Raw genomic sequence first — 21,872 nt, forward strand, 5'->3', positions numbered from 1 at the left:
ACGACTTAAAAAAAAAAAAAAAAAAAAAAAAGCAGGAAGCATCACACTTCCCATTTCAAAACATATACAAAACTACAGTACTCAAAACAGTATGGTACTGGCATAAAACAGATGTATCAACCAGTGGAATTGAATAGAAAGCCCAGAAGTGAGTGCACTCCTTTATAGTAAACCAATCTTTGACAAGTGCCAGGGGAATTAGGGGTTCGGGGGATAAGAGCACACAATGGGGAAAGGACACTCTCTTCAGTGAATGTGTTGGGAAAACTGGGCATCCACATGAGAAAGAATCCCAATCTCACACCATCCAGAAAAATCAACCCAAAATGGATTAGTGACTTACATGTAAGCCCTGAAGCACTAAAATGTTTTGAAGAAGAAAAAATAAATAAACAAATAAAATGTTTTGAAGAGCACATAGGGAAAAAGACTCTTGACATTGACCTTGGCTCTGATCTCTTGGAAATGACACCAAAAACAAAAATCCACAAATGGTATTACATCCAGTTCAGAAGCTTCCACACAGAAAAGGAAACCATCAGCAAACTAAAAAGGCCTTATGAAATGTGAAAAAAAAAAATTGTGAACCATTTTTCTGATACTGGGTAAATATCCAAAATATGCAAAGAACTTATACAACTCAATAGAAAAAAAAAACCTGATTTTAAAAAACTAAAAGATCTGAATAGATATATCTTCAAAAAAGACATACAAGTGGTAAGCAGATGTGTGAAAAGGTTTTTGAAAAGCACATAGGGAAAAAGACTCTTGACATTGACCTTGGCTCTGATTTCTTGGAAATGACACCAAAAACAAAAATCCACAAATGGTATTACATCCAGTTCAGAAGCTTCCACACAGAAAAGGAAACCATCAGCAAATTAAAAAGGCCTTATGAAATGTGAAAAAAAAATTTTGTGAACCATTTTTCTGATACTGGGTAAATATCCAAAATATGCAAAGAACTTATACAACTCAATAGAAAAAAAAAACCTGATTTTAAAAAACTAAAAGATCTGAATAGATATATCTTCAAAAAAGACATACAAGTGGTAAGCAGATGTGTGAAAAGGTGTTCACATTTGCTAATCATTAGGAAAATGCAAATTTAATCAACAATGATATATAACCTCGAACCTGTTAGGATGGCTGTTATGAAAAAACAAAAGATGAATGCTGGTGAGGATGTAGAGTAAAGGAAAGCCTTGTACACTCTTGCTAGGAATGCCACTTGGTGCAACCATTCTGGAAAACAATATACAAGATCCTCAAAAACCCAAGAGTGAACTATTATAGAACCCAGTAATCCCACTTCTGGGGATATAGCCCAAAAAACTGAAATCAGAATCTCAAAAAGCTATCTGCATTCCCATGTTCATGGAAGCAGCATTCGCAAGGCAAGATCATAGAAACAACCTAAATGTCCATCAACAGATGAGTGGATAAATAAAAGATGGCATGTGCTTACAATGGAATATTATTCAACCTTTAAAAAGGAGGTTTCTTTCATTTGATCAATCTTGGATGAACCTGGAGGACATTGTTCTAAGTGAAATCAGCCAGACCATCTGATCCCACTTATATCAGGAATCTAAAATCATTAAACTCATAGAAACAGAGTGGAATGGTTGCTACCTGGGGCTTGGAGGAGAAGACTCTGGAAGGTGTTGGTCAAAGTGTACAATGTTTCAGTCGTGGAAAATCATAAGCTCTAGAAATATAATCTACAGCATAGTGCATGTATTTAGATCCTGTATTGTACATGTGTTATTCCACTTTCCATTGCTATTAGAAAATCCTTGAGAGAAATCAACCTAAAGGAGGTAAGGTTCATTTTGGCTCAAGGTTTAAGTCTATGTCCAGTTGGCCCAGTTGCTTTTAGCCCTGTTGTGAGACGGTACATCATGGTGGCAGTGGATGATAAAGAAAGGCTGATCACCTCATGGCAGCCAGGAAGTTAAGAGATAGAGCTTGCTTTTATAACAAAGCTCCTTCATGAAACTATCCCTCCATAGATGGATTAATCCATTCATGAGGTCAGAGCCATCATGATCACCTCCCAGAAGTTCTGCCTCTGCACACTGCTGTGTCAAGACTTGTGCACCTGAGCTTTAAGATCCCAACCGTGACAACACTGGAAACTTTGTTAAGAGAATAGAGCTTAGTTACACATTCTTCCCACACAAAGAAAGTGGAGGAAACTTATAGGAGATGGTTATGTGTATAGCACTATTTATGGAGATGGTCTCACAGGTGCATATTTATCTTCTGACCCATTGACATGTATGCATTAAATAATGTACACCTTTTATGTCAATCCTATCTCAGTTTTTAAAAAGTCCACTTTTTAAATAAGAAAACACCCTTGGAAACAACCAGAAGAGTCGAATGTGGCTTCCCCTGGGGGGTCAGGGCAGAGAACAGGGAGGGTACTAAGGGCTGCGCTTTATGGGGCAGGGAAATTTTTCTTCCTTTTTTTTATGGTTCTGGGGATTGAACCCAGCAATGCCCAACCACTGAGCCATGTCCCCAGCACCTTTTTAAGTTTTATTTAAAGACAGGGTCTCACTGAGTTGCTAAGTGCCTCACTACGTTGCTGAGACTGGCTTTGAACTCTCAATCCTCCTGCCTCAGCCTCCAGAGCCACTGGGATCACAAGCATGCACCGCTGTGCCTGGCCTTCTTCTTTTTTTTTTTTTTTAATATAAGCATCTTAGAAATTTTTATAAGCACTTTTAATTCTTATAAAAATTAAAATGAGCGTTAAGAAGGAATACTGTAACTCATCTTTCTACACTAGTGAGGGCACACTTCTATGGTGGTGTAAATGGACTATTCGACTGGAACCCCGTCTAAAAGTCAGGGACCACGTCCACTTCACAGGCTGCTGCATTCACATGTCTCCCACCTTCCAGGCCTGCTACTTACTGTTGAATGAAAAAATAAAAAGAAACATTTCTCAGTGGTAGAGGCAGCACCCAGAAGATACATGTGGCGAACAACACAGAGAAGGCCTTGCTACAGTTTGACATGGGGCCCTGGCACAAAAGCAGGGGTTCAAGGAATGTTGGGGAAATTATCTCTTTATTAAGAGAGAGAAAGATTGGATCAAAGAGGATAGTGTCATGGCAGAGATAACCAGAATGTTGTTTACAGTCCTAAATATAAGCACTTAGTGGAGGGAGACACAGAGAAGATGCTAGAGACACACTGGAGGTAATTTCTGCAAAATATGGACGATTATGATTTTCTGTTGTGGAATGCAGGATGTCCTTCCTCCTTCCCTTCCAGTTTAAGTGTGTTGCTTCTTTCTGCCGCAGCCAACTCTGATGATCACTTGGGCCATAATGGTCCCTTGCTGAGTCCCCACCTCCTTTCTAAAAGTACACGTACTCCCTGTGGTGTTCAATATGTCAACTTAATGCTTGGCACCTGTAAGCTTTGAGAAGTTCCAAATGATTTAAGTTAAGAAAAATAGTCATGGGTTTTATTATGAGAAATCCAAATTGAATTATTTCCAGGAAAACATCACCCTAAAACCAGGTAGATTGAAGAGAGTGGAGCTCAATGGAAACAAATCATTTGCAACCAGCTTAGACATGTGCCAGGAGATGTGTTAAAGGAAAATATTCTGAAACAGATTATTCCAAAGCCTGCCTTACTGGATAAATCACTCTGATATTTGTGATCTAGAATCAGGAACTGAGCACATTCCCTCATTACCTCATTACAGGAATTCATTCCGGGAGGCACGCACAATTTGCCTCTTTCCCCAGGGATGGGTGGAGGGACTTGTAACCTTGAAAATATTCTTGTGTATGAGAAGTACGGGAAAAGTAGTCTATATTTCTGCTGAAGAAAGCAGTGGGAAGGTTTTTTTGTTTGCTTCATTGCTTGTTATTTTTCTTTTATCTGATGTAAGTTTTCTATGCTAATACTACCTGATAGTTACATCTCTAAGTTGGGCAATATTGCTTATGCCACTTTACTAAATGGGAAATTGAGGCTCACAGAAGTTAAATAATATCCAAGGTAGCCTAACAAATGTGTGAATCAGCTAGGAGTTACTGAAGGGTAGATGACACAGCTTTAGAGACAAGATAGCTACATAATTGATGGGACCCAGGGCAACACAAGAATGTGGGATCCCTTGTTCAAAAATTAAGAATTTCAAGATGGTCACAGCAGGTCATTCAACCAAGGAAGGGACCCTTCTGGGCACAACGCTTTGTGTGACTACACAAGACACATACCCAGAAAGCCTACCCCATGTATAGCTACCCCCCAGGGTCTGCTGGGCTAGTTCCACTGAAAAAAAAATGAGTCATGTTTGATGAATATTAAATTATGATTCTGCCTTAAAATATTATTTTGAAAAAAACTTTTCTTAAACCCACAGTTTATGAAAAATAGACTTTTAAAAGTATATCTGTAACTGAACTAGAGAATTAGTTCAAAACTACTTCAGATGGGAACCCTCTGTTTAGTATTTGCCTGTGAATTAATTCATTAATTTTCTGGCACTACCATATGCTTCAGCTAGGAGAGCTTTTTGAGCCCTGTTTCCATCAAAGCAAATGTCCCTTGTTCTAGTCCCTGGGAGTCTTGGCAGACCCATCACACTCATCCCCACTGTTGTTCACCCAACTTGACACAAAGTCAAGACTCAAGAAATATTTACTGGGGCTGGGGGCGTAGCTGAGTGGTAGAGTATATGTCAGGCCCTGGGTTTAAACCCCAGCATTTAAAAAAAGAAAAATTGTTAAGTGAGGGTATGTATTCACGAACTCTAGACACTCCAGTAGGATTGCAGATTCCCATAAAATATAGCCAGACCCACACAGTCAATACTCAGGGGACAGTCTAAGAGACCTTTCAAATAGCCCTAAAATAGATCTAAAGAGACTGCCAGGTCTAAAGTCAGCATCTAAGCCAAAAGTCAAATCTGCCCTTGAAAAGACCTTCAGGCATCAGGTTGGAAGTACCATGAGATGCACAGAGACCCAGGGAATGAGAAGCTGATGCATTTCGTGTCCCAGTCAGGACACATGCTCTGTGGCTGACACTCAGTGTAGTAAATTTCAGTAGGTAAAATGTAGTCACATCATGTGACTGTTTCTTAAGAGGTAAGTTATTATTTTCTCTGATGGAAGGGTTCATTACTTTATCCCTGCAGTGGTTTCCCTGCTTCTCAGGGGAAGTTATAAAATCAGGTCCCTGAGTTTTATAAGACATTCAATCTTGTGTTAAAACTTCACCAAACGTGATTTATCTTGCATTTTGCAACATTTCTGCATCTCGCACATTTTTGGTAATGAGTATGAATTACTTTTATAGTCAGTGGGAAAAAAGAAAAACGTTAGAGAGAGATTTCATACTTAGATCATTTTTTTGGTTCTGAGCGCATTAAAAGCTTTCCAGGGCCTTGTTCCCATCCGTCACAATCTAGCCTTTGGTGCAGTAGAAGGTCCTGGTATACAGGCTGAGAACTTAATTGCTGAAGTGTGCATCACAGCTTCTCCATGCCTTAATCACTCTGGGTCTCAGTATCCTCATCTGTGAAACTGTACCATGATACCTTCTCCAAAGAATTGCTCATGTAAGGGATTTAGCAAGTGCGTGTCATGAAGCATTCAGTGTAGCTGGCTGTTTGCTATTGTTGTGTGTGTCTGTATCCTCTGTGTCTGATGAGCTAATAGCCTAACTCTCAAACAACCTAGATCCTTATCTAAATGTGAATTGTAAAGAGAAATTTTAATCCTCTTTAAAATAATCTTCAACACTGAAAGGTTCTCAGTGGTCAGACAGGTACTGTGTCTATCCAGAATAAATAAGAGTAACAGCCAGAAAAGGTAGGGATGATAAATCTATCTCACTAGGCTCTTCAAGGGCTCCTGGGACTACCACAATTCATGATATGAGTGATCAGATGAAATTTGGCTGTGTGACGTAAAGAGCCACTGAACTTGTCAAGGTCAATTTTTTTAATATACTGTTTTATCACTTCTTCCCAATCAATATTCAGAATAGATGTGAATGATACACATACCACTTGAAATCTGACAATGTCTCACTTCTATTTTATAGGCAAAAAGCCAGTTTTCTAATAATTCTTAAAGTTCCTGTGCTAACAGAGAATGTCTACTCTTATCTTTGAGCCACTTCTCCCATGGCTTCAAGAAATGGCAATTTCCATCTTGCTTCCATATCACTAGCCCACATTTCTTGGTCTTCCTTTTAGCTTCCTTTCCCTAAGAAGCCCTTTAAATCTTGACTTTTTTTCCGGGCTCTCCCATGGGCCCAGTTTCTTCATACCTTACACTCTTCTCCAGGTGATCTCAATCTGTTCAGATCATCTTTCTGCCAATGAGCTCAATACCTGCAGTCACTGCAGTCCTTGCTCTATAGTTCAGGCCCGTGTTGCTGTCTGCCTTCAAGACATCTCCACTTGGATATCTTGCAGAGATCTCAGGCTCCACGTGTCCAGACGGAACTCATGATCCCCTCAAGCAGCCTCCCTCCCAGCACTCCCTATCTCAGGAAATAGTAGCACCCTCCACCCAGCTAATCAGGCCAGGAATCTATGATTAATGCCTGACTCATCTCATTTCCCTCATTGCCCAAATCCAATCAATCACCAAGTTCTCTAAATTCTGTTTCCTAAATCAGTGCTTGTCAATTTTTTTCTATGAATTAAAGAAACATCTTTTGTATCATGATCCAGCCAACATGCGTGTTAATGTGTGCTCATGCATCATTTTTGCATAACTGAAACCGAAATTTTGCAAAACAATTTTTATCATTATATGCAGCGTCCTCTGTTTTCTTTTTATTTTCTTTTTTTTTTTTAAAGGCTAGTAACCTGTGGTTACTGGAAACTGTGTAACAACCAGTTCTTTGGGGGATAGGGGAGGGGACACCTGATGTATGGTGTTTGCCCATGTCTTTGGTGTAAGTAGTTCCATGGTGGCTGAATTCAAGCTGCCAGCCAATCAGCTTACAAACTTCCTACAGATTTAACTGGCTCTCATGATCATCTCCAGGATGCCAATGTTTCTGAACTATAGCCTGATAGACACTTGTTGGTCTACATCTCTCTTAAATTTATCCATTAATTTTCATTCCTAATTTGCCATTTTTCTCCCAGCCACCACCATTTCTGATAAAATTGGTTTCTAGGTCAATCCGATCTATTTTAAGTTTACTTAATGTGTTTCAGAGACTTCCTGTTGTCCAGACTAAGAAAAAGTCTACAATTCTTAAAAAACCATTCACAGTTTGGAACCTGCCTACCCATCCCATGCTGTCTCTCTTGATCTCAACAACAAAAAATGTTCTTCTTGAACATCTAGGAGCTTTTCCTTTTCTTGGGTATTGCTATTTATTCCTTTTGGCTAGAAGGTTCTTTGCTTCCATCGTTACTCAGCTTTTACTCATCTTCCATATCACAGCTTAAATGCTACTTTATTCACTTGTTCATTCTTCTATTCAGACAGGCATGTGGCAAGCATTAAGGATGTCAGGAAAAGTACAAATAGACCCTGTCTTGCCCTACAGAACTTGTACTCTAGAGGGAAGAAATGCTCAAATAAAGATATTATTCAAATTTAAATACCAATGAAAGAACTTTGAAAATAAAAGAGATCTGCCATCTATAAAAATTTATAAAAAATCTATCCTCATCTGGTAAATCAAGGAATTTTTCCACAGTATGTACCAACAGAGCAATTATAAGAGGTGATATAAGATATAAAATATAAATACAACTGAACTAGTTTAAGGAGTGGTAATAGCATAAGCAGAAAGAGGAACATGTGAAAATTCACATGACAGGGGAAACATGGCAAAATCAAGGAACCAAATGAAATCTAGTGTAACAGGAATGTAAAGAGGAGCAGGAGAAGGCTTGAGACAGAGTCATGTGGACAGGCAGCAGCCAGGGCCTAAAGGGCACTCCAGACCTTGTTATCTTTAACAAACAGCAATGGAAATCCATCAGTGTGTGAAAGCTGTAATATCATGTGTTCAGATTTCTGTTTTGGAAAAATCACTGTGGCAGGTATGATAATGAGTACAAAGGAGACAAAAGTAAAAGTAGAGATAAGTTAGAAACTTTTGCAGTTCTCTGGACAGAGATTATTGTAACACAAATTAAGATGCTGATGATGGAAATGAAAAAAATAGCAATGCATGGGAGACATTTGTGTGCTGATCTTGAGAAGACAGGATTGTGGATTGACTATATGTGATGAATGAGAGGAAGGTGTCAAAGGTGACTCCAGGTGTTTGAGTTGCACAGAAAGAACAGTGGTACCATTCTCAGAGATATGAAACGCCAGAGGTCTGGGGGATTCGTGCCTTTGGCTTTAGATATATTGAACTAAGATATCTTTAAGATGTGCAGAACAATGTTTTTTGAGGACTGTTTATAATCTTTTCTAAAATAGAGAAGAAATCTGGGTTAGGGTGCAAATTTGTGAAATATCCATCTATTTAGTGGAATTCTGCAGTGGCCATAAATGAGCTTATCCTGAGAATACACAACATGAGAAATGGGTTAGAAACCCAACCTTAAGGAAGTTCCACATTTACTGGCAGGGCAGTGAAGGGTGAACTCACAAAGGGAACTAAGAAGAGCAGGCAGCTGGGGAAAAGGAGCCAAGCAGTCATGAGTGGAGGAGTGAGTGCTGAGCAAAGTAGCAGAGTCAGAGTGTGGGCCACTTGTTGGAGCAGTTTGTCTTTGTAGAGGACAGACACAGCAGTATTTCTGACACCAGTGGAGACCTTGTGGTTGTAGTTTAATGAAAGATATTTGAGCATATTTATAATTTTCTCATATTTGTGAAACCATTATAAGAAGTTGTTTATTAACCACTGTAAAGTTTCATATTTAACTCTTTCAAACATTTTTTTATATTTATATCCTACATGTTCTTATTTTTATATTTATGAGAAAATGGTTTGAAAGAAAGTTGAATATATATAAGAGAAAGACTAATGATAAGTAGAAGGTTAAAAGAAAAAGCAGGGGACAGTCCCTGTGCACCCACGGTACCCTACTGTTACCCTGTCTTAATTCTTACTACACTTTAAATGTTTCTCTAATAGCTGGGTCCCTCATTAGACTATAAGCCAAGAGGACAGAAGTTACCTTTGTCTCATGTACTTCTGTATCCTTGTTAGCAAAGTACTCAGGTGGGAGACATAGGTAAGTGTTATTTTTTTAAAAAATGACACATTAAAGTGAATGGAATTGAAGGTACATTTGATAAAATACATACTCCAGAAGTTTCATGGTATAAATATGAACATATTTGTGCATGCACACACACAAACATATGCACACACCATGGTTCTTGATTTCTTAAGTTAAATTAAATTTGGTACCATTACCTTAAGTGAGATTTATTTAGGCACTAAGACAAGAAGGCTTTATAATAAGATAGAAATTGAGTCAACCAAGAACTGAGAACTCTTCACAAATAAATGAGCAGGGGCATGAGTCATCTTGGTGCAAAAAATTGGGCCCTGATCATATCAAGGAAGCAAATGATGAAAGCACAGCCTGTCAGGGCAAGTGTATGCATCCTCACACTGATCCAGGTGAAGCCCCAGGTAACAGGACTTCCGTATCTGAGATGGTGTGTTGACCTCCCAGATCAAGAAAACTTAAAAAAAAAAAAAAGAAAAAGAAAAGAAAGAAACTCTCACTTCCATTTTGGCAGCAGTAATAAATGCTTCACTATGGAAGAGTATGGAAAAGAGTATGGAAAGCAAAAATGCACACAGAAAAAGAGAAATCAAATGTGCATTTCTTTCCTGGATTATCCAGCTTTTTAGAAAGAAACTTTTTAGAAAAAAAAAAAAAACTGGTCTCAGTTTCTTTATCTGTGAAATAGGAATGCTTGTACCTTGTCACGGGGTGGTATAGGTCAAGGAGATAACTTGCATATTAAAGCACCATACTCAGAATAGCTGTTCACTGCCCTGCACTGCAGGATGCAAACCTGGCAATTTGCATTGGCAGTTTTGACATATTCTTCATAATCTCTGATTTTCACATCAGTAAAATTAGAATGACATGCTATACATAGGATTGCTGAGAGGACTAGATGAGACGATGTACACAAAGAGTTTTGTGAAACACACAAAAAAACTACTAAACTAGGGGTTAGTAAATGACAGCCCATGGGCCAAATTCAGTCCATCACTTCTGTGTGTGTGGGGGGGGGGGGGAGTATCACACACAAAAAAATAATACCAGTAGCTTTTACATTTTTAAATGGTTGAAAAAAATCAAAAGAAGATAATTTCATGATATGAAAATTCGAATTTCAATATCCATAGATAAAATTATTGGGACATATCCACATGCATTTGTTTAGCTAGTATCTGTAGCTGCTTTTGCACTGCAGTGACAGACTTTACTTGTGGCAGAGACCATATGGTGTCCTATATAGACCTATAGAGACCATATAGTGGCTGAGAACATTTACTGTCTGGTCCTGTGCAGAAAAGGTTTGCCTACCCCTAACTTAAATCAAATGTAGTGACAAAAAGCATAGAGATTTGAGTTGTTTACTTTGCATTTCTATTTGGGATTGCTTTTAAGATATTGGGAAAGTGCCTGCTACATAATATAAGGATGTACAAGATGTTGCAGTAGATGTTCCTTTACTCAATTATTAATTCAACAAATCATTTTTTTGGTGCATATTGTATGCCAGACACTGCTGCAAGGACCGTGGCGTACAGCAGTAAACATGACAGACAAAATGTCTGGGCTCAAGGTGCAGACAGTAAATAAACAAGTAAATAAATAAAGCACAGTAATGGCTAGGGAGATGGAGAATAGAAAGTTTCAGGATAGGGTCGCAATGTTTGGGCCAGGGAAGCCCTCAATGAGAGGTGGCATTTGGGTGAACATCTGGAAGACCCAAGGGAGCCCTGGAGATATTGGGATCAGGGAGGATGAGAAGCCCTGTAGTGTTCCCGGAAGTGACAAGGCTAAGTGTGCTCAAGGGATGCCAGGAAATGGGTGTGGCAGAAATGGAGTGAGCAAGAGGGAGAAGAGCAGGAGATGAAGTTAGGAAGGCGCCAGGCAAGCTTAGGTCAGGCCTTGAGAACCATCCAGGGACCGGGCTTTTCTCTAAGTGGGAGAGGAAGCAAGAGTTGAGCAGAAGAGCAGCATGGCCTGGCGGGCACTGGATCCTGACCTGTCTGGCTGCTCCAGTGTAGAGAGAGTGAAAGCAGAGACTAGAGGGTGCCTCATTGTTCCTGGGATAAGCAAGGATGGCTTGAACTCAAGGGACAGTGAGGGAGTGGTGGGAAGTAGATATATGGGTCATACAATTGGCCCTCTGTATCGTTGATTCAACTAATCACAGATCAGAAATATTGGGGGGAATTTCATCTATACTGAACACACACAGACTTCTTTTCTTGTCATTACTTCCCAAACAATACAGTGTAGCAACTTGTGGCACAGCATTTCCATTGTACTAAGTATTATAAGTAATCGAGATGATTTAAAGAATACAGAAGGGTGTGCATAGATGATATGTGAACACCAAGCCATTTTATAAGAGACTTTTGCATCTGCAGAATTAGGTCTCTGTGGGATGCCTAGATCCAATCCCCTATGGATATCAAGTGATGACAATATTTGGAAAGTGGTGCCAAAAGGATCTAAGGATGGGTTGGGTGTGGGTTGTGAGAAAAATAAAAGAGAAAGATGACTCCATGTTTCCTGTCCCAGGCTACTACTAGAAAAATATAGTGGCCATCAACCTGGAAAGAGAAAGATGCAGAATAGGCACATTTGTCATTGAGTGATGGGGACAGGGGAGAGGGTGTGTGCCGAATCAGATGCAGGGAAGTTGATGGCATGGAAATGTTCAGTTGGAAATGCTGCTAACAGCACGTCTAAACATCTAAAGGGCAGGTGTGCAGTGAGGTGTGGAATACTGGAGTTCAGGAAAGAGATCCAGACTGGAGGTGAGAATTCAGGAGTTGTCTAAGGGTAGATAGGATGTGGCATCGTGGTTATATCTGTTTGGTATTATAGGATGATTCCATACAAATCAAAAAAAGTACATTGCCATCCAATAGGGTCTAAAGAGTAGACCTCATCCTGACATCAGAGATGATCCCAAAACCTGCAAATGGAAAGCTCATTCTACAAAAGTGAGTTGAATATCAGGAACAAGTATAAAAAGTACCATTAGCAATTATAATTTGAATTGCTCCCAGTTTGCCTAATTGAGGAAACAGTTTTACTGTGAGTCAGATTATACTGTCATAAGTTGATTTGCAAAGAAATCAATTATAGTTTTATGGTATTAAATTTGGGGAATATTGCATGTTATCTCTGTGGAAATTAATAAGCCACTTGATGGGTACACATTAGTTAAGACAAGATTAGGAAGATAAAACTGCCTCTGATTTATGAACAAACAGAATGTGATGTATCAGAAGCCCACAGGTTACCTCTGACAATTTAATTTCTGCTGAGTCTCATAAATGCTTTAGCTTAAAAATATATATATTTATTTATTTATGTATTTATTTTTGCTAGCATGGCCTCATTTTTATTTAAAAAAATAAAAGAACTCTGATTTTGGACATGATTCAAGCCATGGATGGACCCAATGACTGCCTCTTCTTCCTAAGGCACAATTTCTCCACCTTTCTTTAATAACTGCCTCCCCCAACCAAGGAGCCCTTTCATACATTCCCCCTAATCTTTATCCCATGGAATGTTTTATTGTAGTAAAATATACATCACACAATGTTTATCATTTTGATCACTTGTAGATGTACAGTTGTCATTAAATACATTTATAATATTACATAATCATCACCACTATCTATACCCAGAACTTTTTCATCATCTCCAACGTAAACTTCCTATTCTCCACTCCCCTCAGTCCCTGGTAACCTGTATTGTAACTTCTTGTTCTGAATTTGCCTATTTTAGATGTGTCATATAAGTGGAAACTACAACATTTGTCCCATATCTGGCTTAATCCATTTAGCTTGTTTTCAGTGTTCATCCATGTTGCAACATGTATCAAAATTTCATTCCTCTTTATGGCTAAATAATATTCCATTGCCAGTATATCCAACATCATATTTATTCATTCATCTGTTGATAGACACTTGGATTATTTCAACCTTCTGGCTAATAGGAACATTGATGTACAAATATTTTAGAGTTTCTGCTTTCTATTATTTTGCTGCATACCTAGGAGTGGAATTGCTGAGCCATGAAGTTCTGATACCACAGATATAGTGTATATCTTTTTATGTGCATGTGTTTATATATATACACATGCATGATTTTAGCTGTGTATGTATATGCTTTCTATATTTAAAAAGTAAGAGTGTTTTACTAACACCCCAAAATGAATTTTTACTTCCATGGGGGTTGGGGGTTATCTTCATGGATAATACAAGCTCTGAGACCCCAGGTTTCCTTCTTCAATGAATTTATGTGTAGGTAATGAATATGTAAGTACACTCCTTAAAGAGTGAAATCATGGAAAATGAGATGACCCCAGAACACATTAGTTTAAAAAGTAATTTTATTCCTAGTATACTACAGTTATTCATATTTTATTTGGTCTTCAAAATTGACAACATTCAATAGAGTAATGAACTCCAAAATATTTTTGAAAAACAGCTATGAACAGTCATGTCAGGACCAAGCCAATGGCTCAGTTACTCTAACGAAACTTTTGAAAGCAGCGGCAATTGATGATGTTGCTGTTCCCACTGAGCCAAAAATATCTCCAGACACAAATAGAATGATTACAAGTACATATGTAAAATGGGGGGGGGGGGACGGTGAAATGAACGTAGGATGAGAAGATCAGAGGAGCAGGAAGCCTGGTGTCTGCTAGGCTCCGGGATGGTCCTGCCAGCATGCGCAGCTCTCAGTCATGTCTAGTTGGAAGGTGGTCTGGCAGGATGCCTGTGCATTCCCACCTAGATCTTGTTACAGTGTGGTTGCCTAATGCTACATTGTTTCATTATGTAAAGAGGAGATTAAAAAGATTGTATAACAGTTTCAAATACCTGACCAAAAGCTGTAAGTGTCCTTCAAAGACAAGGAGAGGCTGAGGAGCTGCCAGAGTGCAGATAAGGAGCCACGCCTTTAAATGTAAGGAGGGACCCTGGAGTGGGTCCTGGTACAGAAAAAGGACATTGATGGAAACAATGGGGAATTTCAGATAAAGCCGTAGTTTCATTAATACTGCTGTACCAAGGTTGACTTCTTAGATGTAGTGATGGTCCCAGGATTATACAGGATGTCACCAGGCTAAGAGTGGGACAGATGGGAATTCTCTGCCTCATATTTGCACCTCTTTCTGAGAGTCTAAAATTATTTCAAAATAAAAGGTAAAAACCACCAACCACCAGGTTTCTGGTCACTCCCAAGGATCAGAAGCCACACTTGGGACTGGCAGCTGCTGAAGAACGGTTAGATGGGGGCGTGTGTACTTGTAACCTAGCAGCTCTGACATCTGCCATGAGAGTGACTGCCTCTGTCTCCTTTCCAACTCCATGGCAGGGTGTGCTGGGTGCATCATGTCACCGGCATGTGGGTGTACCCCTTCCTGGAACACATTGGCCCTGGAGCCAGGATCATCTTCTTTGGGTCGACGACCATCTTGATGAACTTTCTGTACCTGCTGGGAGAAGTTCTGAACAACTACATCTGGGATACACAGAGAAGTAAGTATTTGGGGGCGGGGGGGGGAGGGGGGCATAAAACAGGAGAAGTGCTGCCCACGACAGCTTATGCAGAGACTGAGGGAAAATTCCACAGCAGCCTCTCCTTTAACCCTGGCGCTGGATCTCTTCTGAAATTCTCATTTTTATAATTACAATATTAATTTAGGAACTGTTGGAGGTTTTACCTGATAGGTTAACTACTCACTCAGTCTTATTAGCTAGTAAAACCTCCAAATCCATAAAATTTTATAGGGAAAAACATAGTATTAACAGGAAAAAAAAAATTAGAGACATTTGCTCTGGTTATCCAAATGCTTTCTTAGCCAAAAGGACTCCAAATTTAATATATAAGATATGAAATGTAGCCAAGAGGTCTTGTTAAGTCACCTGGTTGTCCACTTTCTAAGCCATCTTTTATGTGGGTGCAATAATCTCAGAGGAGTCTCACCACCACGTAGTTAGAACTCTTAAGCACCTCAGAATGCCTCTGGCCAAATGACTCTCCAGTGGCTGTCCTCTTTAAGGTACGAAGATGGCAAAGAGGTACAGGCTTGTGAAAGGTAATACTGCATTGTTGTAAAAGCTCTCTTAACCCATGATGTGATTTCTGTTTTGTTTCCATTTATGGCAGAGCCTCCATCTGGGCAAGACGTGTAATCTTGTCCAAGCTGTGCAAAACCTGTCCAAATTGTATGTAATATAACATAAACATTGGAAGATGGAAAAAGTGACACATGTGTAGTGATTTGAATCCTGCATGAAAATACCATCCAAAGGCAAGATAGTGTGGGGATTCTAGAAAGCTCTGGACATCTCCAACAATCAGCATTCTAGAGGTCACCAGTAACTGGATTCTGCTCCACAAACATTGAGCCCCCTACTCCATGTCAGATACTATGCCAGGAACTCCATCTAATACACAAATAAAGCACAGTGATTGCAGTTACTGATTCAGGCATTTTTTGTGTGAATCTTCTAAGATTGTATGTGTCAAGGTGTTAGCCAATGCTAAATGGCCCAGAGGAATTGAGGGTTTACTTTCTCAGCTTTTCAGTTTGATGAGTAGTCTACTGAAAAGATGTCAAAATTTTTTATTCAGTTCAGGCCACAGTTTGGGGAATCAGAAGTTATCTTTTAATAATGTTCCCTCTGTTTGATGGGAATAATAATCTTTCTCTATTAGTTAATTTATATAATTTATAGAGGCATTTAGTTAAGTGAAAATATTTTGAAAACAAAATTAAGCTTTTTTTCAGATTCTTGGAAGAAAAACTGTATTCAGATTTAATAGTCCAAGACAGGAAATATTTATGACTGTGTCCCCTTGATTTTTCTGACAGTCATTTGACCGTTTTTCTAATACTTTAATGAGGAGATGGCCTAAAAACCAGGAGTGATAAATATCCATTCCAGATCACAATAATATTGCTTTTAACAACTTTGAATGAGGAGTTTAAAATGAATAGTGAAACTAAGACTTTTTCAAATGGTCTGTTCACTTTAATTGTCCTATTCTCTTAAGGCACTTGAGTGAAGGCTAACTTTTTATAACTCATCTCAGGTTTGAAATTAATTTTGTCTCCATCTATCTAGTTGATTCTGTTGAGGCTGATGTTTTGTGTCAGGTAGGTATCTTCCCATTTACAATAGGGAATCACATACTGATAACCTGCCCCTAAATTGTATCCATCAAGAAGTTTCATTAGGCCTACATAGTGGGGTTTTGAGTTTGGAACCAACATTTAAAACTTGGGAGATTTCACATAAAGACCAGACTTCAAATTCCTATCAAATATTTTAAGATCTAGGAATACCAAGCCCACTGTTCCCTCTATCAACCAAGAATTAGAATGGACTCTCTGCTTTAGATGGCTCTCTAATTTTCCCTAATTCTCATCTGGCACTTTACTTAGTTTCCTGGCTCATTAGTAGTTGATTTTTGAAACTGCTGATTGAACACGGAGTGTGTGTGTGTGTGTGTGTGTGTGTGTGTGTGTGTGTGTGTTGAATACAGTGGTGTACAGTGTATCATCATTACCACACACCAGTTACTAGAGAATCCCCCAAGAAGGAACATTGCACATGAGCCCCCTTCCCTTGTTCCATAATGGGTTTTGTGACTTGACTTCCTTGACTTAGTTTTATCAGCTATAACTTCAAGATAAAATCACATGATTGCATTATTGTATAAGCTTATTGCTGAAAAAGAGATCAGGAATCATCTAAACCAACATTTTCCTTTTACCAAAGTCAGCTGAGGCTCAGAAATCTTAAAGCCCCCAGAGGGCCATACCAAAATAGAGGGACCTACCAAAATAGTTGGTGGCAGAGCCAACACCTTCTAGCCAAGGTTCAGTCCAGTGCTATTGCTAGTGAAGCATCAGCACGTCGTCATGTTTAGAAATCCAGACATACGAGAACTCAGAGACTTCATCAGAACCACAGACCTTGCCTATATAATTGCAACACAGGCTAAGCTGATAGGAAATATAAATTTTTAAAAGCCCTTAAAATAGGCTAAGTTAAAAATCAAGCATTTGCTCTTTTTATAATAAAGTAACTCAAGATGGTTTCATGGAAGTTTAGTTTACTAAGACTGTGGGAACAGAGTCCCACAAGCTGGGTGGCTTAATGACAGAAATTCATTAGCTCACACATCTAGGGACTGGAAGTCCAAAATCCAAGGTATTGGCATGATTGGTTCCTCTGTGAGGGAAGTATCTGTTCCTGACGTCTCCTTGGCTTACAGTTACCCATCTTCCTTTACTTGTGTTCTCCCTGTATGTGAGATAGCTCCCCAACTTCACCCTTTTTCTGAGGACATAAGTCATATTTGATGAGGGCCCACCCTGATGACTTTCATTTAATTTTGTGAAGACCCTATACAAAAAAGGTCACATTCTGAGAATCCAGCGGTTCAGAATTCAACATAAGAATTTCGGAGGGACATAATTCAGCCTATAATGCTCCCTGCCTCATAAAATCCATGACCTTCACACATGCAAAATACATTCCCCTCATCCCAGTGGTCCCCAAAGTCCTTCCAACATCAACTCTTAAATCCAGAATCTCGTCTTAATATGATATCCATCAGGCATGGATGAGACTTGAAGTATGAGTCATCCTGAAGCAAAATTATTCTCCAGTTGCATGGAGACCTATGAAACCAAACAAGAAATCACCTGCTTCTAAGACACAATGGTGGGAGAGAAATGGCAGGGGAAAGAAGGCCCCTGGTGCTTCCCAAGAAAGTCTGAAAGCCAGCAAGGAAAATCCATCAGATTTGAAAGCTTGAGAATAATCCTCTTTGATTGGATGCTCTGTCTTCAGGGTTCACAGGGAAGGGGGCGTGGCCCTGCCTTCAGGCCCAGCAGTAGCTCCAACCCTTCAGCCCTGGGCTACAGCCCCACCCTCTGGAACCAGGAGGCAGTGCCTGAGCCATCTTGACCAATGATTTGTCTCCTTTATTTCTTCGTGCCTGTCCAAGGTGGCAGTGTCTCTGCTGGTAGAAAATTCCCGCCCCCGCAAAAAAAAAAAAAAAAAAATTGGCCTCTGTGCGATTGGCCAAACCATCAGAAAAGAGGGTTAGGACTTTCACACATGAGTTGGGAAGGAGAGCCTGAGAGTGCAGAACCCCCCTGGCCTTTCTTCTCCAGGTCATTTCTTGCCTGGGCCCAGCAGGCTGGCAGTGTCAAAGTACTGCCCCCTGGTGGAGCCCCTGTTCCAGCCTGAGGACACACCTAAATGTCTTCCTCAAGGACAGTCTTGTCCTGGTGTCCTGCATCTGCAGCCACCATCAGCTTTGTGACAGGGTTCTTTCTGCTTTGTGTGGAAACTGTACGCCGGGTTCTTCTAAACAATTATTACAACTGTCTAATTTTTCACCTCAATCTCACAGCTGCCAAACCAAAATAGGTGGGGAGCCATTTTCCTTCTCTAGATCAGAGAATGCTCCCTGTTCCCCATTCCTGCTTCTGAAGATTCCACCATGATGCCTCCTTGGCCCATTAGCAGAAGGGGCTTTGGAGGAAAAAGACATTAGAAAGCAAGTTCATATTAGTCCCCAGTACCTTCTCCACGGACAGAGAATGTGGGCCAGAAGTTGGAACTCAAATCTTGTGTGCAGTTTGAACAGAATCGGTTATTTCGGGCCTTTGCCTTAGCTACCAACAGCGAAGCCCTGTCCTATCTTCTTGCCTTCAGCCCTGTTCCTCCTCCCTTTCAATGTCCTTGTTCTTCAAAATGAGGTTTCCCATAATCTGAGAAGTAATTTGGAAACAGTGTTGTAGTTCCTTAATAATGAGAACCAAACACAAAAGACTATTGAGGACACTCCCTACCTCCTCCTGACCCCACCAAACATAGACTAGGAGCTGGGAGTGGGAGTTGGTGGGGAGCCATTATGGGCTATATGACCCTATGGGGCTTTATGATTTATTATATTATGGAGGCCCATGTTTTATTCTACTGCTTTCCTGCAGGTCCAGTCTTCTGAGGCCTTCTTTATATGCATTGTTTCTTAATTTATTCAGTGACGATTGAGTACCTCCTATGAGACAGACACTGCATATTGGATGCTAGAGATACAATCAGGAACAAAACAGTCAAGGGCCCTGCTCTCAGAGAGCTAGCAATTTATAAAAGAATACTACTAAAACCTGGAAAGCAATATTTTGAATTCTTTCATTCCATCATTGCTATTGAAAACAACATGCAAAAAGTCTCTGAGAATTTGGTAACATGAGAAAAAAAAATGTTTAACTAGAAGCAAAAGAAAAAAGTTAATTATAATTTATAAGAATGACTCAAACATATTTATCCCCAGGAAAATGAAAGGTTGCTGGCTATTCACCAAAGACAACAGGCAGATCTTACTAGTCTAGTACACACAAATTCTGCAGGAGGAAAAGAAGAACAGTGTAGGTCTGTCAGCAGCAGGTTTAATAGAAGGAAGATTTGGCTGGGGTGTAGCCTAGTGATGGGCACTTGCCTAGCATGCATGACACTCTGGGTTCCACCCCTAGCATTGCAAAAATGTCTTTTAAAAAGTACACACAGGTATGGATATAAATAGTTCTTGTGACTAATAGGTCCCTCTGAGCTTTTTAAAATATAAAAAATAAATATATTTTTTTAAAGTCTTAACTCTTGGAAATCCAGAGTCCTTGCCTTAGGAAGAAACAGGACTAGAATAAAAATAAATGAAGTCCATTTGAATTACATCAGCTGCACGGCTTCTGTTGGTCGGGTTGGGGTTTTCACACAAACTCAATGGATCAAGAATCAATGGGTGCTCCTCACCCACAGAAGAGAGAGAGCTGGCTGTATCCCAGAGGTGTTGTGTCCTGATTCAGGGAAAGGTTGTGGAAAGAAGTGACTGAAGATGTTTCTGGGAAAAGTTGTACATGGCTTTCCTTTTCTGTTAAGAGAAAAGGGGGGAGCAGTCTATAGGAGGGTGGGGAGATGAGAGTTTTGTGAGCAGTTTTGACATATCTGATCCTAGTTTAATCTGATGCCCAAATAAAGAACTTTGTTTGTATTTCTAGGTATGGAAGAAGAGAAAGAGAAGCCTAAACTGGAATAAGATCCAGGTCTAAACAGAAAAGGAGGATTGAATCACCACTGAGCTTTGTCACCTCCAGCATCTGCAATGTAGAACAGAACCTCACAAGAGGCAATGTCATCAGCCCCCACCTCCCTTACCCAGAGGGAGGACACTTTTTATATACAAATATGCATACAAATAGATACAATGCTTTCCAAAATACTTCACCCTGGCTGTGTTTTAAAGAATTCTTTCCAAATTCATTTTTTGATAATAATATCTTTTTTCCTTTTCTAGCTTTAAAACTAAAATTGATCATTGGATTTTCCTTTTTGCAATTATGACTCCATTTAATCAAGGAGGAATAAAATTCTATTGTGTTTCTTGTTGAGAAATATATTAAGTCAAAGGGGGTATGTGGATCAAGGCATGAGTGTATTTAGTCCCAAAGGAGCTGGAATAACACACCTAGGCCATCATGGGGGCCTGAGGGGAAGCAAGACAGATGGTTCCAATTGCAATTAAGTCACAGTCACCTCATCCGGGCAATGTAAGTAATAATTACATCAAATTAGTCAAAACCCTGAGTACTCAATCTCCTGATTTAATCTTGTGAAACTCCCTTGATGCAAACTTTAATAAAGACCAAGCAACCCCAAATCTGATGTTCACGTGGTGTTTCTCAAGATCCTAACAACACTGGCATCTCCTTTCTTATTCTGCATTATCACCTGTTGAAAGTGGGTTTACTATACCTCGTTCTTTCCTATACTTTTTCTGACTTAGAAAAGGTATAGATTTTGGCAATTCCAAAAAGAAAAACTTTCTCAACACTAGTTTATAAAATCTTGAGACATAATTACTTTTTTGCCTATGTTTATTTATTTTTAATTAGTGAATTATAATTATACATAATATGGGATTCATAGCTACATATTCATATGAGCACATAATTTGGTCAGTTTTATTCCTTAGTACTGCCACACCTCCCTCTCCCTGCCCCCAGTTCCTTTCTCTACTGATGACCATGATTAATTTTAAAGTAGAAAATGGAATGCTATATAAATTATAAAGTAATACCTAACACAAATATAGGTGCTGGTTGTCCACACTAAATTGTATCAGCAAATGATATAAAATAATTTACTAGAAAAATTATTATTTAAAGCTGGGCATGGTGGTACGCACCTGTAATCCTAGTGGCTTGGGAGGCTGAGACAGGAGGATCACAAGTTTGAAGCCTCCCTTAGCAACTAAGTGAGGCTGTAAACAACCTAGTGAGACCCTGTCTCAAACTAAAGCATAAAAAGGGCTGGGTGTGTGGTTCAGCAGTTAAGCGCCCTTGGGTTCCATCCCTGCTATCACACAAAAAAATTATTATTTAATTGATGATAATATAATTTTAAAAATGCTTGAAATATGTCTCCCCATCTCTTTCTCTATCTCCCCACCACACACACTAACCCATGCCTACACCTGTACAAATACCCTCACATGCACATAAACATACATTCTCTTCCTCTATTTATTTTTTCTTAATTACTACCCCTTCCTAACTGAGGCTGAGTATTCCCATTGGCAACTGCCA

General features: G+C 39.5%; 1 protein-coding gene across 7 annotated transcripts in view; it reads left to right on the top strand.

The window, feature by feature from the left end:
* Positions 1–20,944, top strand: part of Aig1 (androgen induced 1) — a 236,252-nt gene extending 215,308 nt beyond the window's left edge. For 5 of the 7 annotated variants that reach the window (XM_048799249.1, XM_048799187.1, XM_048799210.1 and 2 more), the window contains 2 exons: positions 14,576–14,739; positions 20,286–20,944. In XM_048799249.1, coding sequence (XP_048655206.1) covers positions 14,576–14,739; positions 20,286–20,323 — 202 coding nt within the window. In that variant the 3' untranslated portion in view covers positions 20,324–20,944. Of the gene's footprint in view, positions 1–14,575; positions 14,740–15,370; positions 15,682–20,285 lie in introns of those variants that run through there. The other 2 variants (XM_048799198.1, XM_048799206.1) reach the window with 1 other exon arrangement.
* Positions 20,945–21,872: the final 928 nt, after the last annotated feature.

This window comes from Marmota marmota, unplaced genomic scaffold (genome assembly GCF_001458135.2).
Source record: "Marmota marmota marmota unplaced genomic scaffold, marMar, whole genome shotgun sequence".
NCBI lineage: Eukaryota > Metazoa > Chordata > Mammalia > Rodentia > Sciuridae > Marmota > Marmota marmota.